Source organism: Sturnira hondurensis, unplaced genomic scaffold (assembly GCF_014824575.4).
Source record: "Sturnira hondurensis isolate 20B ecotype Veracruz unplaced genomic scaffold, ASM1482457v3 Scaffold0014384, whole genome shotgun sequence".
Classification (NCBI taxonomy): domain Eukaryota; kingdom Metazoa; phylum Chordata; class Mammalia; order Chiroptera; family Phyllostomidae; genus Sturnira; species Sturnira hondurensis.
In genome coordinates this window covers 15,759,794-15,785,707 of record NW_028087015.1, presented here as the reverse complement: position 1 = coordinate 15,785,707, position 25,914 = coordinate 15,759,794, and the positions used below count along the sequence as shown (strand labels likewise).

Sequence of the window (25,914 nt, the reverse complement as noted above, 5' to 3'; positions counted from 1 at the left end):
ATCCCAGAAACTGTCCCATGTGCACTTGAAAAGAATGTATATTCTGCTACTTTGGGGTAAAGTGCTCTGATGATATCGACTGAATCCATTTGAGTGTGTCATTTAAGGCTGCTCTGTCCTTGTTGATTTTCTGTCTGGAGTATCTATCTATTGCTGTCAGTGGGATATTAAAACCCCCAGATATGACTGTATACTGTCAATCTCTTCCTTTATACCCACCAAGATTTACTTTGTATACTTAGGTGCTCCTGTGTTGAGTGTATGAATGTTTACAAGGGTTATATCCTCTGGTTGGACTGCTCTCTTTGTTAATGCATAGTATACTTACTTGTATTCTACTATTGCCTTTATTTTAAAGCATCTTTGTCAGATATAAGTATTGCTTCTGCTACACCCACGTGTGGCAGTTAAGAATCTAGAGTGACCTCTCAGCTGCACAAATTCCCCACGGAGGAACAAGAGATCTCAGACCCACACCAGGCTCCCCAGTTCTGAACACCAGTGCCAGGAAGAGGAGCCCACACAACATGTGACTGTGAAAATCAGTGGAGATTTGTCTGGGTGACACGGAAGCTGCTAGAAACCCAGGCACCTTCATAAAGGACTAGCATACAAACTCTTGCTCACCAGCAAGGCTCCGGTGAGAAGAGAGTGGCTTGGGGAGCTCCAGAGACAAACTGGGAGAACCTAAGTGGTGTGGCTTTGGGGCGAGGGCTGGACAGTTGGCTGCCATTGTCCCTGTGTTGCATTTTCTCACGTGGCCAAAGGATACTGTCTTCCCTGTGTTGGGCCTTCTCCCCACACAGCCGAATTTAAATCTGCATGGGCTTGGCCTGCAGAACCCCACTAGCTCTCCCTATGACTCCTTAAGACTTGCCCTCCTCCTTGCAGCCTCCCCAAAATGTCATTAGAACCCTGGTCTAAACATGTGCTGTATTGGGTCACCTTGTTGAGCAAGCATGTCATAAATCTTTCTCTCCTTGATTACCACAGTAGATTGGGCGCAGGACTTGGCACCAGAGTAATTGGGGAAAAGCTCAAAACTTGGACAACTGCTTTCTCCCTGCTAGCCTATAAAAATAGAATAGTTCGTTAGTGTTTTCTGGCCTTGCCTTTGATGGATCAAAACAAGAGAATAAGGCTGCTTAGTCCATGTGATTTCATTTTGGGTGATACCATAAAGTCCTATATGGAAAATGCATTGTAAACTGTTAAGAACTAGATTGATACTAGTAATTATTATTCTAAAGCTGCTATAAAGGATATATAATAGCCTTTTTAAAATAACCTTTTCTGAGGTGTATTCAATTGGACATTATACTTATTTGAAGGAATATAAGTGTAAGGAGAGGCACTTCTTTAGCTCATGGAAAAAACTGAATTAAAAGGAGTCATTGTGAGAGTTCCGGTCAAGACGGTGGAGCAGGAGAACACTGCACTCACATCCCCCCGGGACCACATGTAAATCCCAGCTAAATTATAGACCAATCAACCTAGATAACCATGTAAAGACTGGCAGAACTGAAGTTCTATAACTAAAAATCTAAAGAAGAAGCCACCTTGAGACTGGTAGGCGGAGCAGAGATGCAATCCAGGCTGGCCTCCTGCTCCACAGACTCGCCCCAGCCATGCGAACACCCCTCCTCTCTCAGATCAACCCTTACTGCCTCGTGCCTCCACATGTGCTGGTCCTTGGCTGGTATTTGTCTTTCCAGGACATTTTGTCTTATAAGTCACTCCTTGTCCTTAAGGATTAAAACCAAAGAAGAAGAAACTATATCATAGACTGAGTTCTGGCCCAGAGGAGAAGCATATTTTATTTCTTCTAGGCCTCCAGCTCTTCCTATGAAGTCCATTTCCATGGGCAGTAAAAACTCCAAACAGAATCTCATCTAAGTGAACTAAAACTATTATAGTAAAAGAAACTTGGCTATTATAATCATTCCCCCAAACTTTTTGCTGGGGGGGAGGGGTACTCCTTTAGCATTACCCTGTGAAATCAAGGAAAGCATTTGAAAACCCGGGTATACTCTTAGTGGGTAATGGTTGCCATGGCCAGAGACATGGGAAATGGCTATTAGAATAAGTCAGAAGTAAACTGTCTGGGCACACCATTTGTTTCAACCCCATCCTGGAAAGCTGGCCTAGGCTAAGAGATAATTGAGTCATATTAAACACTAACTGACTGTTGAGTTCGGTCTGATCTAACTTCCCGATCTCTCTCACCCCCTCCGCTCTCTCCCAGCACCCTACCCTCGCAGTTTTCACTGCACCAAATGAAGCCTGGGACACTGTGGCTCTAGGCATCATTCTTTCATACCGTGTCCTTGTCCCTATAATGAGGGACGGGGACAGATTACAGTAAATAATAATAAAAATAGAAGAGAATTTCAGATAGTCATAAGTATCATGGATAAAAGAACTCTAGGGTACAAATGACTTGAGGGATTGGGGTTTCTTTGGCTAAAAGATGCAAGGAAATCCCCAAGGAGACATCTGAACTGAGACCTAATAAAGACAAGTCAGCACCATTCAAGGCCCGAGGGATGATGCCCTGCAGAAGTACCAAGACTGGAGGTGGGAACAGGAAGATGGCAGGTCAGGGGAGTTGGTGCAAGAGACCCAATGAGGTGTGGCAGAAGATGCTGTTAGAAATAGGCAGGAGTCCTATGTGTGGAGCCTCCTAAGCAGATGTGAAGAGTTGGATATTTTTCTAAGTGCAGAGGGATGCCCATGAAGGGTGTAAGTCATAGAGTTTTCCTTTTGATGCATAAATAAAACTTCTCAGGTTGGCAGCATGGGGTATGACTGACTGTGTGTGTATCTTTATCTCAAGGAAAGTGAGAACCACTGAAGGATTTTTAGAACAAAGTGGCACGATTCTGTTTGTATGTTTTCATATTTTGATGACTTAGGTAGGAAGAATGGTGAGGTGAGATGTGACTGGCATGGTGGGCAGGATGAAAGGGGGAAATTATGTCCGGGAGGGCAGTCATGGGGTTGGAGGAGACTCCCATTTAGGGTTCCAGAGGTTTTAGGGAGATGCTGTCAGTAGTTTTTCTTCTGACCCATGACTGGGGAGCTTGGACCCCTTTGATTCTTTGGAGTGTCCATCTGTTCTATCAGAGTTTGGGCTGTGTGTATATGCATCCAGAGAAGCACATTTTCCTACATGTAAGCTGGGGGTCCCTAAGACTGTTCCCCTGGAGGTCTTGTTCCAAAGATGTTCTTGATGTGTGCCAGGTAAGCCTAATAGAATAATGACCACCTGGTTAATAAAACAGGCTGAAATGGAATTCTTTACTAAGCACTTTCCAATAGCACAAGCTTATCTGAATTCATCCTAGCCATCCAGTGGCTTAAATGGCACTTCTAATTTTAATTTATGGGTATTCTATAGATTCTTTATTTAATTTATACAAAGAACATAATTTTAAGATGCTGCTATTAAGAGAAAAGGAATCGTGCTATCTCTGTTGTAGAGGTGGCTGAGAGTCATGCAACAGAAAGAAACTAAATTAAAAAGAAAAATAGGCTTCCTGTGTTTTAATCCATAATTGTTTTCTGCTGTGATCACATAGCCAAGAAGAAGTCAATAGTTTGTCCATTATCAGCAATCACTTAATTATATTTTGTAGAGAATGCATTACTTACTCTCTATCCTTTTGAAAATGTGTATGTGCCTGCAGTTTTAGATACATTTATTAAATACTTAATGCATATTAAATTGAATGCCTTATCCTTCCAATAAAAACTAAGCCGGTTCAAAAGGAATTCTGTTTCGTCGTGTCTCCAATAACAGTAAGGGAAACACTGTGTTCCAGGGTTTGCTTGACGACTTCTACCAGTTGTGATAAAGGAAAGATAAAGAGAACGGGTTAGAATCTACAAGGCAACTTTTAACCTTTGTCTGCTCCTTTCACACTCTCATTTTTCATGACTCTTATTCTCAGATGACAGCTCTGACCTGGCGTCAATGGGATGTATGCTTTTGAGTTGTTTCTCCAGGAGCAGAGTGGTTGTTGTACAGCCTTCTCACTTCTCTTCCTCCCCATCCTTCAGATAAATAGTATGTTTTTGTGGCTCACGGGGTCAGGTTTTTATCTGTGGTCTCACAGGTCGCTTTTTTATTTCTCTGTTAAAAATCGACTTCCTGTTACATGAATAGAATGCAAACAGTTGGCCCTTTTAGCTAGATATTGCAACTGATTGAACTGATGTACTTCATAAAAAATATTTATTTGTGTAATGGTACAACCAACCTTATATTTTAGAATGGATTTAAATGTCTTAGAGCATATTTCTCTAAATAAACAATCAGCTTCTTGTAGTATCTAAGATATAAAACGGGTACCAGAGAGAAATGTATGATGGATTAAATTTATTAACATTGTATGAATAGTCTTAACTCTGTAAATAAATAATTTTATTTATAAAGTCTTAATGATACACTTTTATCCCCAGATATGATAACAATGATAACCATAAAAATAATGATGCCATTAACTGCTGTTATGACATATTGGATTGGACCCATTCAGTTATATTTTCTCTTGTCTGATTATTTAGGTAAATACTGTACCTGAATCAGACCATTGAAATAATATATTAAAAATAAATAAGACCATAAAAGTTATCCTTTTAAGCCCGAATGAAAAATATATCTATTAATAAAATCGGGTACCATTTTAAGTTATTTTTTCATATACACACACTTATGTACTCACAAACCATTTACTTGTGGAAATCTTTTTAAATGGATTCCTGTGTAAGAACACCAGAACAATCATTTGTGAAATATTCTCATGTAAAGATAACTGTATGTTGGCAGTGCAGCAGGATTTCTCTCTCATCTTCTCCCGCCTTCTTTTTGTTCAGAGAATTTGGATGGAGAGACCCGGAACTGCCTGAAGTGATTCAGATGTTGCAACACCAGTTTCCTTCCGTCCAGTCCAATGCTGCAGCCTATTTACAGCACCTCTGTTTTGGAGACAATAAAATTAAAGCTGAGGTAAGCACTCCTAGATTTTCCAGTGACCAATGTCCAATTCATCATCGCTGAGGTTTTTAGAGTAATGTTGGAAGGGGAAAGAAGTGGGAAAAGTAAAGTTGGAAAACTTTGATCCATATGCAAAACTGAAACATAGCACTTTCCACCTAATTAATTGGCATGCCTCGCACACGGTCCTCTATTTTAGTACTTGAATACTGGGGAGTGGAGAACCAAGGATAAGTGCGCTAATAGTGTTAAGAGAGACAAGATTTTCAGCTGTTGTGCTTTGGGTGTGGCTTTCCTTTCCTTTGCAATTCCATCTCTGGAGTTGTTTCTGCCTCTGAATGCTAAAGAAGTACTAAGCATCAAATGTTGGCTCCTCGATTTGCAACAAGATTACTACACTCAGTCTATGCTATTATCTGTCCTTCCTGGAAGACTCATTGGTAGGACGGGAATTCTAGGCAATAAACTAGCTTTGTATTATAGCCAAGAATTTTGAGCCCTTCACAGAAGTACCAGTGGGTGATGCAGATATGTGTTCCATTACAGAGACTATTTTCTGGGTCCATTGTGTAAACCATTGTTAACATGCTTTGTGTATTGGAAAATATACTAAAGTGCATAAATTATGGCATGTACTATTTCTGAAAAATCGCAGTGCTCAGCACAGCTAACTCTGACTTTTTAGACAAGGGGTAAGAATTTACACAGAAGAAGCTGAGTAATCATTAACAAAGATTTTGTTATGTTTTATAAGTTCTGGACTTTATAAGTTATGGATTTGGTTGCTTATACCCATAGCATGTAAACAATTCTGAGGATGAATCTAAAATAGTTTGAGGGTGGAAAGAGATTTGAAGGTATAATTGCAATTCATTATAGATTTGGTTTGCTTGCATCAAGATGTATATAGACTAGTGGCTTTTCACAGTTTTTCTGTCTCTTCCACTGAGACTAAAAGGATTTGGTCCATGCTTATCCTAATCAATAAAGTTATCCTTCCTTATGGAATAAATATAGATCAGTGGTTCTCAACCCGGTGTGATTTGACCCAAGGGACTTTTGACAACATCTAGAGACCTTTTTTAAAAGATTTTATGTATTTATCTTTAGAGGGGGAGGGAAGGAGAAAGGGAGAGAAATGTCAATGTGTGGTTGCCTCTCATGAGTCCCCTGCTGGGAACCGGCCTGCAGCCCAGGCATGTGCCCTGACTGGGAATCGAACTGCAATCCTCTGGTTCGCAGGCCCGCACTCAATCCACTGAGCTACACCAGCCAGGGCTAGAGACATTTTTTGATTGTCATAATTGGAGAAGGTTGTGTGGTGCCTTCAGCATCCAGTGGATAAGGGACAGGGTTGCTGCAAGACACACTATATAATACACAGGACAACCCCCACCACAGGGAATTATCCAGCCCCAAATGCCAGTAATACCTACATTGAGATTAAGAAAAATATTCTTCATTTAAGATAAATTTAAAATGTCAAAACATGCCACCTATTAAAATGACCTAAAAATCCATTAAACTTATGTGGCTCCTCTCCCAGATGGAAATTATCTTAATCATTCTCTGGTTTTAATAGAAAACAAAATGGCCGTTCAAAATGAAGGACAGATTTCTGCTTAAGGGACCAGATACCATCACTTTTTGAAGATTACAGTCTCAAGGGTTCCTCTAAAGGTCACAAAAGCATTTTATCTCATTGTTGGTGTAAAGTTGGTTCAGGAGTGTTATATTACGCCCATGAAAGTGGTATGCCCTCCATCCTGAAATTGGGTTCTTATGTCAAGTCTGATTACAGCACACACATCCCAAGAGAGAGTGCAAAAGGGTGGGTTACTCACATAATGAGGCTTACTGGGATGGCTGGGGTAGGGGGCAATGGAGACAGCTGTACTTGAACAACACAAAAAATGAGGCTTCATGGGGTTAGGGTGGCTCCCAAGCAAAACCAAACATGGCTTGAGAGAGCAGGAATGGGGCTAGCTGGGGATTTCATGGTAGTTATGGGGGTGGGGTGGGCAGAGTGAGATTCCCACATGTGGTTAGGGACTTAAGGGGCTCAAAGTCCTTGCTGAGGCCACACAAAGAAACGCCTGAGCTGTCTTATCAGTGTACTCAGATATGGGCAGAGGGGAAGAGGGAGAGTGAGGCTTAAAAGCTGTCAGAAGCCAAACATCAAAAAATAGAGTCCGACTCTTTATTACAAGGAGTCATGCCGGCAGGCCATACAGACGTCATGGCCTGAGGAAGTTCAAAATCACTGGTCTGACTCTGTTACATGATCCATGGACTGGCCTTGAAGCCTCTCAGTAGTAGTGAAGCCTGACAGCTGGCTGAAGACTTGTGTGTGGCCACATCAGAAGCAACCCCCACACCCCGGCTAGTGCCCTATGTTAGATAGAGGTGATGCAGTGAAGCAGAGACCAGTATGTACATCAGTGTCAGACAAATACATCTTCCAGTGACACTTCCCTGCTTTCCAGCTATGTCTCCTTGAATAAGCTGCCTCAAATCCAAGTTCACTGGACCAGTAGGAAAACTTCAGGACAGAGCTTTGGTCTGCTGATTTATGAAAGTGAATTCTCAGCATTGTTTCTATAAGATCAGGCATCATTTTGAACAAAACTGAATGTCTAGGCTTCCTTTTTTGAAAACTGCACAAAACACTGTCATAAAGAATGAGAAAGGCATTATTTATGAGACCTCTTTTTTATCTTTAAAAAAGAGATCCCAGTACCTCCACTGTGGAGTCCTTATAGGGAGTGTAACTTAATGTATATAAACTGCTTAGCAGTGACATACTCATTCATTCGCATTCTTTTTTTGGCCAGGAACACAGTTAAGACACTCACGTTACTATCGTATCTGGTGGATGTACGTGTACGTCTGTGAGGACGTGGTCTTCATTTTTTTTTTATTTTGCTCTGGATGTCCTCCAGGTTGCCTGTGTCACCTCTCACTGCACAGAAATTCTTCTAACGGCTGCACTTAAAGTGCTGGTTCAAATTTTGGGTGCCATCTTCAGCTCCACCTCTTACAGGCTCCCAGCACTGCCAGGACCTCGCCATAATGTTCTCCCAGTACCTGGGAGTCTGGGATGAGGAGAAATGAAAGGGTGATACAGGGAACAGCCTGAAACCATGTTGACAAAATGAGATTGAAGTCAGTAAAACCCAGAGGAACAGGGAAAATGCAAAAGGCCTAAATAAAATACCAAATAAGCCACCTGGAGTTTCCCTTTTTCCTTCAGTTGCATAGGGAGTGCACATGTGTTCACACGAGCACCCATGCATGCACACGCACACACACACAGATGAGTAACCTCTGGTAGGGATTTTGCATAAACCTGTTCTGTTTTCTCATCCTAACTCAGGACCCAAATCATTAGTAATAGTCCTCTCTTTGTGACAGATGACTGCCTGTCATGTTCTCATATACATGGACTAATCTTTGTAATTACCTGTTGTCCAAATACTAATCTTGTAGGCACTAACCTTTCCAAATTTACTCAGTCTTTTAGTCTTTCTATTGCATTTTATTGAATTGATTTAGCCCTTCAGTCTCTGCTTCATTATTGGTATTGACTTTGCTCGCACAGTGGATAGGCCATTGAGCAAAAGACAGAATGAAATCTCCTATATGTGGAGAGTCATAAATCATGCCTTTCTCATTCTTTATCACAGCACTTTGTATGGTTTTCACATAATGAAGCCTAGAAATTCAGTTTTGTTCAAAATTATGCCATATCTTATAGAAATAAAGCTGAGAATTCACTTCCAAAAATCAGCAGACCAAACAAAGCTCTGTCCTTAAGTTTTCCTACTGGTCTGGTGAACTTGGATTTGAGGCATTCATCAGGGAGGTGAAACTGAGAGGAGGAGACCCTGCGTGGCTATTTCAGAAGCACCAGTGACTAAGGTAGAGTCTGCAATCTACTGAGTGCCCTGACCCAGGGTAGAACATTCAGCTGTAAATACTTTGAATATCAGTGAGTGTCCAAAAATTGGGATAGGAAGGTATCATACAAACATGAGTTCACAGCCGGACTGAGTAAGATTAGAAGAAAAGCAGTTGAGGAAAAGTTCAGACAGGTGAGGAAGGAGAAAGTAGAAGGAAGGGGTCTGGGTCATTGCCACAGACACACCAAGTTTGCACAGCTCATTTTCATGAGCCCGTTTTCATTTTCATCATTAGATATTTCAGTGAATATCTAATACTCGGGTGAGTCTTACTGCTTTCAGAGGCAGAGCCATGATTGGCAGGGATGAATGTCAGCGCCCTTTGAACTATGCCTGCCATTTACACTGTCTCCTAAACTGTTGGGACTGCTACAATAAACTGAGAAATTGAGCTTTAGATAATTTAGAGAGTTAGTAGACATGAAACCTTGCTCGTGTGTAGGTACTACAAGCATTTTTAGGAGGTGCCTAAATGCTGATCACTTCTTAGTATTTTCATAAGCCCTTTCTTCGTTCTATCTGGGAACCCTTTCTCAGTAAAGAATATTAAGAACATCCCAATGATTAGAGGACAGTACTAAGTGTCTGTCTGGGGTTGCAGTGATTTGACTTTATGCTCTTCCCTCCTGCACCTCCCTGTCCCCCCCCCCCCATTTCTCCTCCTGCGCACATCAGAGCATGCCTGCTGCCCGGCACCTGGGCAGCCAGATACAAACGGGACATATATGTTCATGTGTACACTATATGGTCACACTTGAAGTGATGTGTCTCCTCAGATTAAAAAAAGTATTTGCCTGTTTTCCAATGACAAGAATGGATTGTTTTTAAAATTTAAACATTTTAGTTCTGAGAGCGTTTGGCCAAGATGAAGGCATAGGCAAAAATGCTTCGCTTCCTCGCAGAACTGAAAGAAGGATAACAATCAATTTAAAAACAAAGAACAGCCAGAACTGCCAGGAAAACCTTTGCACGGAAGTCCAACAGCCAAGGAGTTAAACATTCATCCAGACTGGTAGAAGGGGCAGAATTGAGAAGAAATAGGTACAAATGATGAACAATAAAATGACAACAAACTCCCAACTATCAGCAACTGAACAACCTAAAAAAGGAAAACTAAGCAAACAAGTAGAACAGGAACAGAATCAGAGAAATGGAGATCACATGGAGGGTTATCAGTGGAGAGGAGGAGGGGGAAATGGGGAGGAAAGGTACAAGGAATAAGAAGCATAATAGATAGGCACAGAATAGACTGGAGAGGTTAAGAGGAGTATAGGAAATGGAGAAGCCAAAGAACTTATACGTACAGCCCGTGGACATGAACTAAGGTGGGGGGATACTGGAGAGTGTAGAGAGGCCATGCAGGGAAGACGAGGAGAAAGGGGAGAGAAAAATTGGGACAACTGTAAATAAAATAATCAATAAAATACGCTTAAAAATAAAAATTTAAATATTTTAACTTATTTAATTATAAATTAGTAATTTTAATTAAGATTCTATATTAAAATAATATGAATTGAAATTTAAAAATTTAAATAATGTTAAAATATATTTTTAAACATTAGACCATAATTTAAATAACATGCCTTTATAAAAAAACTCAAACTTTGTTATATAATGTTACATGGGGAAGGACTGACTTACATTTATTGCTATTAAGGAAAATGACTGGTGACTAGCACTGGCAATGAATTCATTTACTTCTTGGACTGATTTTCTCTTTCTATCAGATATGCAAGCAAAGTGTTCCAAGTGTTTAAAAGTCTTATATAGTGAACTCACGAAGCTCTAAAATAAGAACAATTTATATAGGAAATTAAAGCTGAGTTAATTTTGCTAACTGCTAACAAACCTTTTCTCAACTGCCTGACCATCCTAATTCCAATAAAGCACTTTTTTAAGGAAATTGAGTTTTTAGTTGTAGTAGATAAAAGAATATATCAACAGCCTGTTTTGTGTTAGTGGGGGACTCAAATAATAATAATGTATAGATCCTACCTTCAAGGCATTCACAGTCTCCTGGGGAGACAGAATGTAAGCAGGGAAGTATTACACCTCATGTTAGGCACCATGGAAGGGCAGGTCCCTGGCCTGGGACAGTGCTGACAGACGCATAAAACTCAGTCTTGTGGACTCAGAGAAAGCTTCCTGCTTCCTGTAGTGGTTATCATGTGGAATTTTAAATTAGAAGTTTCTAGAAAAATTATACTCACTTAGCATTCATGGTAAAGGGCTCATATTTAAGGGCTTCTATACTTTGGAGTGTGTGTGTGTGTGTGTGTGAGAGAGAGAGAGAGAGAGAGAGAGTTCGTGTGCATTTCCATGTACTTTCAATATTTTTGTGCCACTTACACAAATTTTTTTCTAAATTGGTGTTATCTTTGGTGGTATTAACTAAAATACAGAAATTAACTTCTGTGTATAAAAACATGCACACCTTTCCCCTCCCCCACACATTTTATTTTATTGGCTGGTTTAGAACATTTCATATCTTTAAAACATAATTTAGACTTGTTCCTTTCTACTGCACTTAAAGTGCCTCATCATTTTTATTTTATTCTTGATCCTTCCTGTCTCATATAGCTCAAGAGAAGGTGCTATCTATCTTTTCAGCTGATTATCTTTGAGCCATTTCTTCTCTTTCCTTCATCATAAATTGTTCAACACTTTTTGCGGGAGAATTTCTGGTAGTTACCAGATGTCAGTAGACAGTATACTACGAGCTAACAGGCTCCGGAGCCAGGCTGCCTGCCTTTGAACCCTGGCTGCTCTACTACTTTTTAACTTCGTGATCTTGGGCCAGTTTCTTTACCTCTCTGAGCCTCAGTTTTCCAGACTGGAAAATGTCAGGAGACCCCACGTGACTTCAGAGAGGACACACAGAGACTGCCAGCCAGAGTGAGAGGTTAAGGAAGGGGGGTTATTATCAGTATGTTACAAATATAAATTACAGAAACCTCTTCCTAACAGTTAAGTATAAAGCCAATGTCATAGTGCATGGACAGAATGTCTGTATGTACTCCGCTTTACCTGTACTGTTCATCATTCACAGTTTGGAATCTGTTCCAGCTGTAGGGAACAATGAAAGCGCGTGTTGTATGTGGTCTGTGCCGAACCACTATTGAAACAAGTAGATTCAACCACTGCCTTTAGCAATTTGAATAAAAGAATCCTTCACACCTGCAAAATAAAAGGACACATAAACATGTCCAAATGCTTAGTACACTGATATTTTGGGAAAGTGGAATTAATGAATATATTCATTCAATAGATATCTATTGAGCAGCCATGAAGTTCTAGGCTTTTTTCTTGGTGCTGTTGATATATCAGTGAACAAACAATACTCAGATGACTGGGGGAGGGGGTGCTAAACAAATGAAGACCTAAATCTATCATATGTCAGATGGTGTTAGTAGCCCTGAAGATACAGCACAAAATGGCAATGGGGGTGGAGAAGCGTGGGTGTGGGGGTCTGGGTGGGGACCCACTGCTATTTTACAAAACATTGGTCAGGAGGGTCATCTCTGAGAAATGGTATTTTCGCAGAGCAGGGAGGTAGTGAGAGAAAACCACAGAGTTCTCTGAGCAGGAGGGTTCCCATGCATAAAGCAAGAACAAGTGGGAAGTGAGAGTGAGCCAATCTGTGCTCCCGGAGTCCAGAGTTCGTTAGTTCCCTAGGACTGTTGTAACAATGTACCACACAGGGTGGCTGGAAACAACAGATTTCCTCCTCCACAAGTCTGGGAGCCAGAAGTCCAAGATCAAGGTATCATCAGAGCCAGGCTCCCACTGAGACTCGTAGAATGTGTCCTTGCTGCTTCCTAGCTTCTGGTGTGGCCCTCAGTCCTTGGCTTGTGGACACATAAGTCTCTGACATCTAATGACCTGCTCTTCTCTGTGTCTCCCTGTATGTCCTTCCTCTTCTTAAAAGGGCACCAGTCATTTTAGATTAGGGTCCACCCTAGAGACCTGACCTTAATTCGATTGTAACTGTGAAGAACCTGTTTCCAAAGAAATTCACATTAGTAGGTACCTGGGGTTGGGATTTCAACAAACCTTCTGGGAGGGCACAATTCAGTTGATCACAAGGAGTAGCCCGGAGGGTGGCTGCAGTCGGGCCAGCAAGGGGAGAGATGTAGAAGATGGTTAGAGAGGTGAGTGTCCAGGGCCAGGTTGTGTAGGCTTTGCAGGGAAAAGGCCTTATCTTCTGAGAAGAGAAGTCTGGGGCCTGCGTTTTGGCCGTGTGGTTTGGAAAGTAGCACATTTCAAGAAAGACTGCTTAGGGAGAGATTGAAATCATTAAATGGTTGAAGGAGAGGGTAACTGGTGATCGGAAGGAAGATGAGGAGAAGCTGTGAAGGAGAAGGTGGATGAATACGTGAAGTGGGAAGGAAGCTAACCTTGGGTAGCCTCTGCTGGTGATCACAGAGTGATTGAGAATGTGTGATAAAAACGAAGTGGCTTGGGTCTGAGGGGACTTTGTTAAAGTACTGATAGAAGTAACACAAGGAGCCTCCTTAACATGTTCTGTCCATAGATACCATATTTTTCCAGGTATAATGTGCACGTTTTTGCCCAAAATTTTTTGGGGAAATATAAGGGTGCACATTGTATTGGGAATAATGATTGCATGCCATGGGTATAACAATCCCATGTATAATACATTCAAAAATGTGGGTGTGCATTATACCTGGCAAAATACGGTAGATTATAACACATACTTTCCTGTTTTACAGTTTCACTGCAATTATTTGCCTTTCTATATTTCTGGAATCCCTTTCCCTAATACACTCTCAGTAAATGATCTTGCACTCATACCTCTTTATCCCCTGACCATTCCAGATTCGAGTTTCAGACCTCCTCAACCTGATGAGGCTTGCAGATACATCAGTGACCATGCTCTCTGTGTGTGCGTGCACCATCTTGGAAATGTTTAGCGGGGCTGGAACCAGATACCATGGAAGACTAGAGCCTTCCTGACTTGGATTAGCACCTCAGTTGACTTATTTAAGTGTATGCAAATTTCTGGCTCAGCCACACTTCTGTCATTCAAAGCCAGATTCTTATTGGAAAAGATGCGTCTCTATTCCAAAATTATCCTATAGATGTTTTGACACATCTCTTCCCTATTACATGCACTTCATCTTTGCAAATCGCTTTTAAATGTTTCACATGAAGCTGTGGGTGATCATTATAGGATGACTATTCTTGCTTGGTAGCTCCTGTGCACGTTTTAACCGAACCTGTAATATACAGAAAAGAAAACAATCAATTTTGTTCAGAGCTCTTCAAAATTCAAATTGCTTTTCTACATTTACAATCCTCCTTAATTAATGCACCTCTTGAATAAAAACTGAAACACTGAGTAGGCATTGACTTCTATTGGTATTCATTTTGCCCATGGAACAATGTCTGCATTTCCTTTGGATCTTAATACAGTCTGTCTGTCTGTCTTCAATTTCCAAATTTTTTTTTTTAGAGAAAGAATCTCACAGACTGTCTTTAACTTCCAAAGATTTTTTGAAAGAAAGAATCTTACTATTGAGAAATGTATTTCCCCTGAAAACAGTGGTATATAAAGAGACCAGGTTCCCCAGGACGGCTCACAAAAGCCTCATTAAACCAAAACATCCCTGAAGTATAGCAATAATAAAACTATAGCAGTGGGTGAATAATATTATACTAGCCAGTCTTTTTGTATCCACAGGGAACAGCAAAGAGTGTTCCAATCGGAATGCTGGGAACTCATCTCTAGTGTGCTACTCCTTGAAAGGCAGTGTTCCCACACCATTCCTGTGGGCTGTGGGGTGGGTGGGAGGGAAGTCCATCCTTGCTACAAATCCCTGTGATGGAATCTGCTGTCTGGGCAGGGGTGGGAAAGCTTTAAGACTCCCATGTGTGGACTGAATGAAAGGAAACTGGAAATGAAGGTTGGAAACAGATTATAAAAGACTGGAAAATAAAAAGATATGAGGAAGGGAAGCTCCTAATGGCATACTCTTAAGTCCCAAAGTAAGTCTTCTGACCTTACCAAGTCCTTGACACTCCATCTAATTCTCCTTTAACTACTATCCCTTCTCTTCTCACCACCTACAGCTCTTAAGCTCATTTCTTTCTTTCCTGGTCCACTAGGCAAAAAGAGGATCATCTTCCCAGCTATCCCCAATTCTTTTATATATAACACAAATACACTGGATTTTGATATTTTATATAGGTCACAGAGAAGCCTAACAGGAATAAAATGTTTCTCTTGCAAATGTCACCCTTCTGTTTTTCTCTTCTATCCTAAAGACACAAATAATGTCACATCTGACACTCTCCATCACTGTATTTCGCCAAAGTCTACCACCCTTGCCAAGCACTATTGCCCCTCCTAACAGGTACCACTGCCTCACATCAACCGTCACTCTTCCCACTCATGTAATAGATCTTTCAGAGCCTAAAAATGTGACAAATGGTGAGATTGCCTGTGAACCACTCCTAGCTTAGTGTTTCTGTGTCTCATCTGAACTAAAAAAAGTTGACAAAATAAAGCAGATACCACCTATTTTACTTACAGCCTCCACATTTTATTTTTAAGCATTTTTAATTTAATTATTGTTCAAGTACATTTTTCTGTCTTTTACCCCCATCCCAGCCCACCCTCCCCCCAGTGCTCCCCATCTCCCTCCCATTTCCACCCCCCTTAGTTTTTGTCCATGTGTACTTTATACTTGTTCCTGTGAATCCTTCTTCTTTTCCCCTGAAATTCTCTCCCCTCTCCCCTCTGGTCCCTGTCAGTGTGTTCTGTATTTCAGTGTCTTTGGTTATATTTTGCTCGCTTGTTTGTTTTGTTGTTCAGCTTCCTGTTAAAGGTGAGATCATATGGTATTTGTCTTTCACAGCCTGGCTTATTTCACTCAGCATAATGCTTTCCAGCCTCCACATTTTATAAGGGACATTTAAGACTTCAAGGGAGACCACCTAATTCAAAAGTTAAAAACCATTTTCCACCCAGAATTATCCCCCTTCCTAACCACTGAAGCTGGCTACTGAATTTCAGTGCCAGTCTTTCCCTTCTCTCAGTTCTTCCTAAAAACAGTTTTTGGGGGATCTAGCCCACGTACCTACAAACAATTTTGGGGCATACCAAATCTTGTTTGACATTCCCAAATATGCCTGAATAATAGCAGTTGCATCGATGAAGCTCAGCCCCCTTGCAATCTACTTTAATTTAGAGAGACTGGCTCTACAGAGGAGATCGTGTCTTATCTCTAGTATATGCTGGTTGTCCTTGGCTCCCAGCCTCTCAGTCTCACAGGAATGCACCATGCTGTTAATATCAAAATTACATGTCCATGCACATGTCCAAAGTGGAACTGGTACACGGACTCCAGACTCTATTTGCAAAGATGATTTGGGGGCACACATATGGAAACTGGTTGCTTTCATTGGCTCTTACCAAGCAAGCAGAGATATCTGAAGTTTTACTAAAGACACAAAACTTGGCATACAAAAATATGGGAACTGAACTTGGCTTGCCAGTACCTGTGTTGCAGACAGGTGGAGCAGAGATAGGATGGGTGAACTTTTGGTGGAATGTTCTCTTCAAAGAGTAATTTGCTTGCCTTTAGTTTCATCTGTCATTATTAGATATGTCAAGAAGGCCGTAGACACAACTTAAGAGATTTAAGGGTGAAACAATGAGACAATTTTTTTCAATTAATATAAGCAAAGATTCTGGTAAAGGAAATTATTATCAGTGATACCAAGACAGAACGATCCAAACACTGGTATTTTGCAATGAATAATAGCGATATCAGGGTTTATGTAGAACAAGAATCCATCATAGGTAATTAACTATGCAGCCTAATGCTTTTGCCTCTAACCCATGGCTTTGCCCCTCTGGCCTGAGTAAAAACCTTGGTGAGTGAGGCTTACCCCAAAGAATACAATTATTCATACCACTTGCACCCTCATTCTTGCCTCTGAAGAATGGCAATATCAGGAGCAGAAGCCAACACGGACAGGCCTGTGACTATGCCCCAAATCAAATTGGACCAAGTAAATTTTGACTCTGAGATAATCCCCCCATATTACTTAGTTATATAATTAGTTGAAGATATCCAAGAGGAAGTGAGAGCACACTTGCTTGACCTTTCATAAAAGGGGCTTGTGGACTTTTTGGTTAAGCTGGAGCAAACATCCATGAGAAAATGAAGAATTACAGGCCATGGGAAGGCTGGGTGGACATGGAATGGGGTAGCTAGGACATGTTAGACCAGAGAGGTGTTTGTATGGTTATTGAAGAAAGAAATGGAAAACAGTCAGAGGACATTAAATATAGATTACATTAGTTTCCTCTTGCTGCTGTAAGAAATTACTACCGACTTATTGGATTAATACAACACAGCTTTATCATCTTACACTTCTGGAGGTCAGAAACCTGAAATCGGTTTCACAGGGCTAAAATCCAGGTGTCAGCAGGGCTGTGCTCTAGAGAATTTGTTTCCTGCCCTTTTCTAACTTCTAGAGCATTCCCACATTCCTTGGCTCATGGGTGCTTTCTCCATTTTCCAAGTTCATTTTTCCAACCCCTGCTTCATCATATCTCCTTACTCTGACTCTGATCCTCCAGCTCCCCTGTTATAAGGGCTCTTGTGATTACATTGGGCCCACGAAGATAATCCAAAATAATCTTGCACCTCAAATTTCTTAATCTAATCAGAGCAGCTAAATCCTTTGTTCTGTGTAAGGTGGCAGTATAATTTAGAGGTTTCAGGGTTTTGGATCTTGACATCTCTGGGAAAGGGGAACTATTTAGCCTACCATTAAAGTCCCTGTCCATTGAAAAGAGACACTTAAATACCTTGGAATTTTAAAAAATCAGAACTGATATTTCCCCTCCCTTATAAGGTTCTAGAACATTTCAAGTATTTATGCTTAGCTTCACCGATTTCAAAAAGACCTGGATTGATGCTCAGAAAGAGATGAGGCCTGGTGATCTTGGAGAGAGATTTTTATTCAACTCATATAATGGTGGAAGGAGCAGATAGAGGTGGGAGGAATCACAGGGGGACACAGGTGGGGAAGAGCAGCCAGGTAACCCCACTGCGGTTACTCTTACAAACCTTCCAACCAGAGAGTTGAGACTACACTGAAGCTTCTTTGGTTGGCAAGAGTCTGGGAAATCATATTTCTGGGCTTAATCAATGTAATTTTACCTGGCCACTGTACTAAAGAAATTAGAGGTTGTTTGGCAAGAGAGTGGAAAGGTAGCTACTCAAAAACACAAGGTAATTTTTCATACCCATTGGCCTGGACATAACAAATGTACAGACCACAGTGAATGCATGCTCCCATAACACATGAGGAGGACAGGCATAGTGAAAATGGTGTCATAAACTCCTTGTGAACGTGTAAACTGAGAACCTCTTGGCTAGCCAAAATCCAAAATTCCAAGAACTACAACATACTTTTCCTGGGGAGGTCCTGGCAATATCTGAAATGACAATAATTCCCTGGCTTACAATACCCTCTTATTCAAAATAGCCAGCTTTTCTGGGGTACTTTATAGATTATCAGGTTCTGATAGAGTGGTTCACCCTGTGGCTTTGACAGTATCCAATAGAGTTCAAGCTAATAAAGAAGCTCAATAGGCACCAGGGATTTCTGTGCTGTCATTGATCGGGAAAATTCCTCCTATTTCAATCCCTGTTTCTGAGAAAAATCAATCCATGCTTATCTTTACTTGAGAGACCATGTAATCTATCTTAATAGTTCTTACACAAGGATATATTAATTCCCTTACCTGTGGCCCAAATCCTTGCAAAGGGACTAATATTTACTGATGATAAAAGATATTCTGATATCCAACTGGATCATCAATGATTATCAGGCCTTTTAAAGATCAAGCAGACAGAATTGGAACTAGTGTGACCCATGACAAGGTGAGGTTAACTTGTAACTTCTGTAGAGAAGTGGTGACCCAAAGGAAAATTTGAAGAATCAGGAATATTTCTCAAAAGATGAAAAATATTTCCTTGATGCTACCATGAGATGAATAAGAAGTGTAATACTTGAGTCTCCTTGGGGCCTATGGAAACCATGTATCGTATTTGGGGATATTAAGTTCCATTAGAAAAAAGGAAAAGAAAAGGGAAAATGATAGAAAAAAGAAAGAAAGTCACTTTTGAAGGTTGTTTCAAATAATAAAAAGCTCTTAAGGTCTTCCCTGTATAAGAGTGAGAATATGGATTAAGATACTCCTGTGTGCGTAAAATCCACAAGGTGTTTTACCCAGTGACAAATACCCGAAGAGCCTGAAGTTCATAGAAAAAGTCAATAGAGGCAACAAAGAGACAACCTCAGTGCTGACTGCCATACCCTACAATTAGATATTTACTTTTTGAAAGGCAATCAGTGGCTTGCAACTGGGCACTGGTAGGGATTGCTTGCATCCGTAAAGGAAATTTGAGACTGAAAATTCCTGTGTTAGACCCTGGAGAATGTCAGAAAACACTGACATAGAAAGGAACTACCTAAAAACTCTAAGTATGGGGATTTGCTCAAGAACTTCTGAGTTTGGTTATACCAGACCTGTCCACTAGATACATGACCAGCTTTATTTCCTCTGATGCTTCATCCTGTTCTACAGAGAAGTCATAGGCCCAACCTGTGGTTCCTTCTAAGAACAAGGCCAGCAACAACAGGACTTGCAAATAAGAGCATTAAAACAATGGAGAAGGAACATTTTAGGAAGACTGCCTTCCTCCAACCTAGTTTATAGGAAAGATGTTGTTAACAGGACAAAAACCAAAACACCAGCACAACGCGTCACAGTTGTATTACTTTGAATGACCATTTGAAAAGATACTATTATAGTGAGCCATTCATTACCAGTAAAGACAGGGTCACCCACCCAGTGTACAACTTGGATATTAGAAAGACTTCTGTCTTTCCTCATTGAAGTTATCTGAAAGAGAATCATGTGTAACTGACTGGTGGGCAGTTTCCAATGGGCTAGATACTGATTAAAAGAAATGAGCAAAGAGCACTGCCAGGCCCTTGGCACTTCTTTATGTAGATCAGATATTCAAATCTGATTGCCTTGGTCCTACCAGCCTTCAGTGTGGACAGGTATCTTAGTGCATCTTAGCCAGCGGTCAAAGAACAAGCTGGCAGTTAAAGCAGGAGATGGTCTGCTACTTGGCTACTAGATCTAAATGCCACTGAGACAACTCAGGATGAACTCTTAATTTTCAGGTATTCTGGTCAGCAAGCCTTAATTCCATGGGCAACCCTAGTTCTCCTATGCCGTGTAACATACCTATTTATAGGCTTTCAGATTAGGACATGGACACCCTTGGGGTGTCCATGGACATCCTAAGTGGCATTAATTTGCCTACATAACCTCTTAAAAGAAGGCAAGTTCTCATTTGGCACTTAGGAATCCTGGGAAGCACACCCCTGACTGAAGGACGCCACATACCTCTTGTTCCGTGGGGATATCTGCTTGCAGATAAGGTTCTGGAATTATCCCAGTAACAACATTCTTTTCCTTGACTAGGTCAGCTTTATTGCATCAGTTTGTTCCATCTTGAGGACCACGTGGTCTCAAAAGCAAGTTCATTGGTCAAACGTTGGGCAGGTGCCAACTGTAGTTATGAAAATCCCCTTTTGAAAATTTCAAAGTAAATTATAATTTTCTTAATTTTGTCCTTAAGCTTTACCATTTCCTCACCTTTGTAAGCATGATATATATTAATAAATACTTCACAATTTTTGCATGACTCAGAAAGCTAATGTTTTTCTTCCTTTTGCTAGTCTTCCAGGCTCTAGGCTTAATTTTTCTATAATAAACACCCTAACAAATGACCCAATAGATTATAATTTGTTTTGCAACTTAGATTTAAATTTAATTTCTTGAACCCTGAAGAACAACATCAGAATATGAAGATTTTGAATTATGATAATTTTCCTTATTGGTCTGACTTTTATTTGTCTCTATCATTTAGCCCAGTTCACCTAATGGAAATTGGGTATTCAACCATGAGCCTGGGTACTATGCTGGATCCCATGCTTTTATATATGTATTTTTTCACATTAAAGAAAACAAGACATCTGCATATCTATAATTAGCTAATATATTCAGCATTGGCTCCTATAAACAAGATGCAGGTGTGCATACTGCAGAAGCACTTTTGTACATAATGTTGACTTTCCTTGTGGGAAAAATTAGTTTCCCTTCATGAAATGAAGAGATAAAGCTATAAGAAAAACACTTATTATAGGTGCATAATGTTTGCTGGACCAGTGTCATTGTTTTCAGTTTTATGACACTCTGTGGTTCAAAGATCTCTTCTTAGGCACCAGAATTCTGTGCCCTTATGTATTAATTTACTTGGCATATGATGTTTCTCCTGAAGGTGTATTGTAAAAATTGGTTTGATTTCAACATTTCAAAGTTCATTGTTAAAACTACATTCTGTCAAAAAAATTATATGGCGCACCTTGGCAGATACTTCCGTCAGCACTGGGGACTCAGCATCAAATAAATCAGTCCAGATCCCTGCCCTCTAGCACTTACCTCTCTCTGGGAGGGAATGGGGCAGAAAATGAACAGGACTCTTAAATACACCAGGTGGCAAATGGGAGCAAACAGGAAATCTTGAGAAAGGGAGGTGGACCCTGAGTAGAGAGGAAGCAGGCAGGGCGGACATTCTATTTTTGAGGGTTAATCAGATTGAGTGGACACCCGAGAGATGGAAAGGAAGCCGCTCTGAGGAGTCCAGGGCAGCACATTGGGATGCTCAGTCCCTTATAAAAGCCCAGAGGAGCTGGAGCCAAAAGTGACTAAAGGAGAGAATGATGAGCGACGGAGACAGAGAAAAGACGGGGGCAGGTCCTACAAGACTGAAGGCCAAGGTTAATGGTCCTCTGAAGGTGCTGGGGATCATTTGAAGATTTTGAGCAGAAGCCACATGATCTGATTATGTATATTTGAAACAAAAAACAATTCTGACTACAGCGAATGCAGGATTTAAAAAGAAAACAAAGTCCTCCCATAAGTCTCTGCTTCATTAGTAGTCCTCTGCCTTTACCAGTGTACTAAAAACTGAGAGGACAACCATTGCCATCCTTCTAATCAGGAAAAAAACTGTGCTATAACGTAATAACTTACTTGACATTTTTTAAAGAATTAAAAATGCAAACCAGGACATTTATGTATCAAGTATTTTTTCAAGCATATAATTAGAAAATAAATAAGACAGAAAATAAGGACACTTGATTATTTTTAGTTGGAATTTTATACATCAAAGATATTTTAAAAGATTTAGTAATAAACTATGTTGTGAATGAACAACTGACAGTCGAGTAAAATCAGACCATTTCAGGGTTTATAATTGGGGTTCCAGCCGTTCAATCTGCTGCACTCCAGGCCTGCAGAGCTCTGAACAGAAGTCATTAAAGAAATAATCTCCTCGGTCTCCATGATTATTTTATACATTGGAAGGTAGGATGCCTACAGGGCAAGTCCTTTGAACCCACAAGTGACAGCTTATAAGAAAAAAACTGATACTACAAAATTTTAATTGGAATAAAATAATTGAAGGAACAGAATGACTCCCATTTTGGTGGAGGGAAGGGGAAGAGACCTTTCTGAATTGCTTTCTATTTTAAATTTATTAATTCATTAATATTTATCCACATATATTTATTATATATTAATATATTGTGATAGTCTAATATATATGTGTATAACATGACAGACATGTGTGACCTGGTACCAGCAACTTACTAAAATTACTAGGAGAGTTGTTATGCTGTCAGAATTTCTGAGCGAACTGATAAAGTCCACAATAAATTCTCCTTCTCCATTGAGATGACATGTGATTTAGGATGCACTGCACTGCACTGGATGAGATTTCTTAGGACATAATTTTTAATATCTCAAAGGTCACGGATGCACCCAACAAGTTTGTGTTCTTATTATACCAAGTTCCAGGTGTCGTATAAATGTTCTGCTTGGGCTGATGGACAAAGTGAAGACTGAATAAGATTAATCAGTTGAACGGTATCATAGAATAACTCATATTGTAAAATGCTGTGTTGCAGACAAATCCCTGGTAACAGCTCTCTTTGTGTTCAAGATAAACATCTGATGGAACAAGGCTGACATGTTCCAGTTTGTGAGTTCTCCAAAGAGCTGGTCTCAGTGGTGGAGGCTGCGGGGTGTCTGGCGCACTCCAGGGAGCCTGAGTGGAGGAACTCAGCTTTCCCTTTTGCTCAGTCTCTGGGATGCCCTGCACATCGTGCTCTGATTCTGGGGCCACACCTAACCAGGAATCACAAGCTGGGCTGCTGGAGTCACTTTGCTGGTACACAGAGCACAAGACTATCAGGATAAGAAAATTAGAGTTAATTTAAACAAATGGTTGAGAGATGTGGGAAACACCATGTGTGTATTGTGCTGCTCACAAATTCCCAGATGGCAGGCAAGTAGTTGAGAATGTTTCATAACTAATGTTTCATAACTTCTGCAACACCCACAGTGCCTTCTTCGGTAGTCTCTCAAGTTAATTCTCTTGTCTTGTTGCCACAACTTCCCATGCCACTCCTCTGCTCAAAAAGCACGGGTCTCCATGTCCAAGCACCACAAGCATTCCTTATATGCATGGTTTTCAGTGCCAGCCCCAATTTGGTCTTTTCCTGGCCTCCTGCAGCACTGCCTGCATCTTGCCTCTGCACAGCCACCCCACAAGCTTCCCGTCATGTCTGACCTCCCATTGCTGAGCAGTCTGCACAGCCATGAGCCGGGCGAATGGCAGGAATTGGGACTGTCCGCCAAAGAAGCCTTCTGCAAGGACCCCCTTTCCTTCCATTCTGTGCTTTTTCTCTAAAATGTCACACATTTTATATTGCACTCCGTGAATTGTCCAAGTCTGATGATGATGGTGATGATGATGATGATGATGGCACCTCCACCCACAATCTTCGGGTAAATTTAAGGGTCAAGAAGACATGGCAGCATCTAATGCTCAGATACCTGTCTTCCCCCTCCCCCCTACCACACATGTATGCACTTTATAAAGCACAGACCTACCGTGCCCAAACACTTTGGAATTTAATCATGATCCACCATGCGTGGTCACCAGTCTTCAAACTTCTTAAAGTCAGTTTTTCTCTTATTTTTTCTAAAATAATTAATTACCCACCCGACTTCCCAAGGAGGTTGGTTTCAAGACTTCCCTGTGGGCTTCATAGCACCTTATTTGTTTGTGTTTCTCCCTTATTAGCTCATGAGAACCTCAAGGAACACGGAACAATGCTTAATACATATCAGTTGAACCAAACAAAACTGAAAAAACTTTTCAACCCCCATTTAGTGGAGTAAATATTGGCTGTTGGCTTTTACTACAACAGAAGAGCATATGAGCACTGTGTACCTTTAGAACACGTCAGTAACTTCATGACCTAGAGGAGAAAAAAATAAGAGAAAAAAACATGCATAATAAGAAAATGCTTAAGCAGATTTATATTCTGCACATTTTTATAAGTGTAATAGCCATTTTACTTGATACAGTTTAAATTTTTAATGATTCATATAAACTAAAAAGGAAATAAATGCATAGGAAAGTTTTCTATACATATCTACTGTAACTTCTTTCAGTGGCCTTATTCCATTGACTTTAATACTTGGTCGTTCTTATAGTCATGGGCTATGTCAGGTACAAAACAACTTCTCTATTTTGCTATATATATTTAAAAAACATGTTATTTTCCCTTTTGCAATGACAAAAAGTACATTTTTAAATGTATGCTTTCATAACACCACTGAAATAGAAATTGAAGTAAACGGTGGTCTTTCATAAACAATTTACTATCTGTCAGTCAACCAAAAACTGCTGTTGCAATGATTATCAGCACACTTGTTTATTACAGACGAAAGGCTAGAAATCTTAGTCATTCTTGATTCCTCTTTGGTCAACAGAACTAGAATTTGAACATTTCTGAATGCTTGGACTGTGTCAATTAGAAACCTGAAGTTACTAGGTTTCTGGTGCCTGGACAATCTCAGTGGCCCATAACTGGTGTCCCTGCTTCAACCTTTGATTCCATACAGTCTGTGTCCACATGGCATATACAGCAGCCTTTAAACAAGTGTGTTAGGTCACTCTTGTTCCCATACTTCTCAGAGTGAACCTGATATCCTGACAGTGGCCTGGAGCCCCCCAATCCAACCTGGTTCCACCTCCCAGTTGCTCTCATCTCATCTCTCATTGCCTCTGCTTCAGCCACATCTGCCTCTTTGGGACCTTCTATTACCTTTTTACATGACTTGGTCTCTATTCAAACATCCTCTGACCGTGGTGCCCTGACCAACCCCCCCTGCAACACCTGCCTGCGCCCTCCCCTTCTTTCCTGCTGTGTCATCTTTATGGTTCTTGGTTGGGGGTGGGGGCAGGATGGAGGAAGGGGCTTCAGCTTGTGCAGTTTAGCAAATCCTCCCTAAGGAGCAGAATACCAAATCATAACTAGAAAATTCCTAAGTCCTCCTCCAGATGAAGCTGCCTCTGCTTTGCACTGTTAAAATGGCCTCAATAGGCGATTTCTTTGCTGATTTCTTTACTTAGTTTCTGACTTCTCCATAAGTACAGGGACTTCATCCATCCCACTCACCTCTGAACCCAGCACATGAGCAGACCAGGCCCTCCATAAACACTGGGTGAGTTAGGGACTGTCCAACCCAACAGAAATGAAAGCTTTGGGAAAATATCTGTAGGCTTCCTATATTAATTATGGGATGTTTTAGTAATTTTAAAATAGTTATCTGTGTGCCTTCCAGGGCTTCCACTTCCAGAATATACATACGCTCATCTAACATTCTCCTGAGAAGTTGGACAATATATGAATCTGCCTCTTCTACTCACAAATATGTTAGTTTATATATTTTCCCAATGAAGAGGCACAAGA

The 25,914-nt window shown here is 40.6% G+C and overlaps 1 protein-coding gene across 3 annotated transcripts in view; it reads left to right on the top strand.

The window, feature by feature from the left end:
* Positions 1-25,914, top strand: part of CTNND2 (catenin delta 2) — an 837,284-nt gene that overhangs the window by 589,369 nt on the left and 222,001 nt on the right. For all 3 annotated transcript variants that reach the window (XM_037063010.1, XM_037063012.1, XM_037063011.1), the window contains one exon: positions 4,879-5,011. In XM_037063010.1, the coding sequence (XP_036918905.1) occupies positions 4,879-5,011 (133 nt within the window). The remainder of the gene's footprint in view (positions 1-4,878; positions 5,012-25,914) is intronic.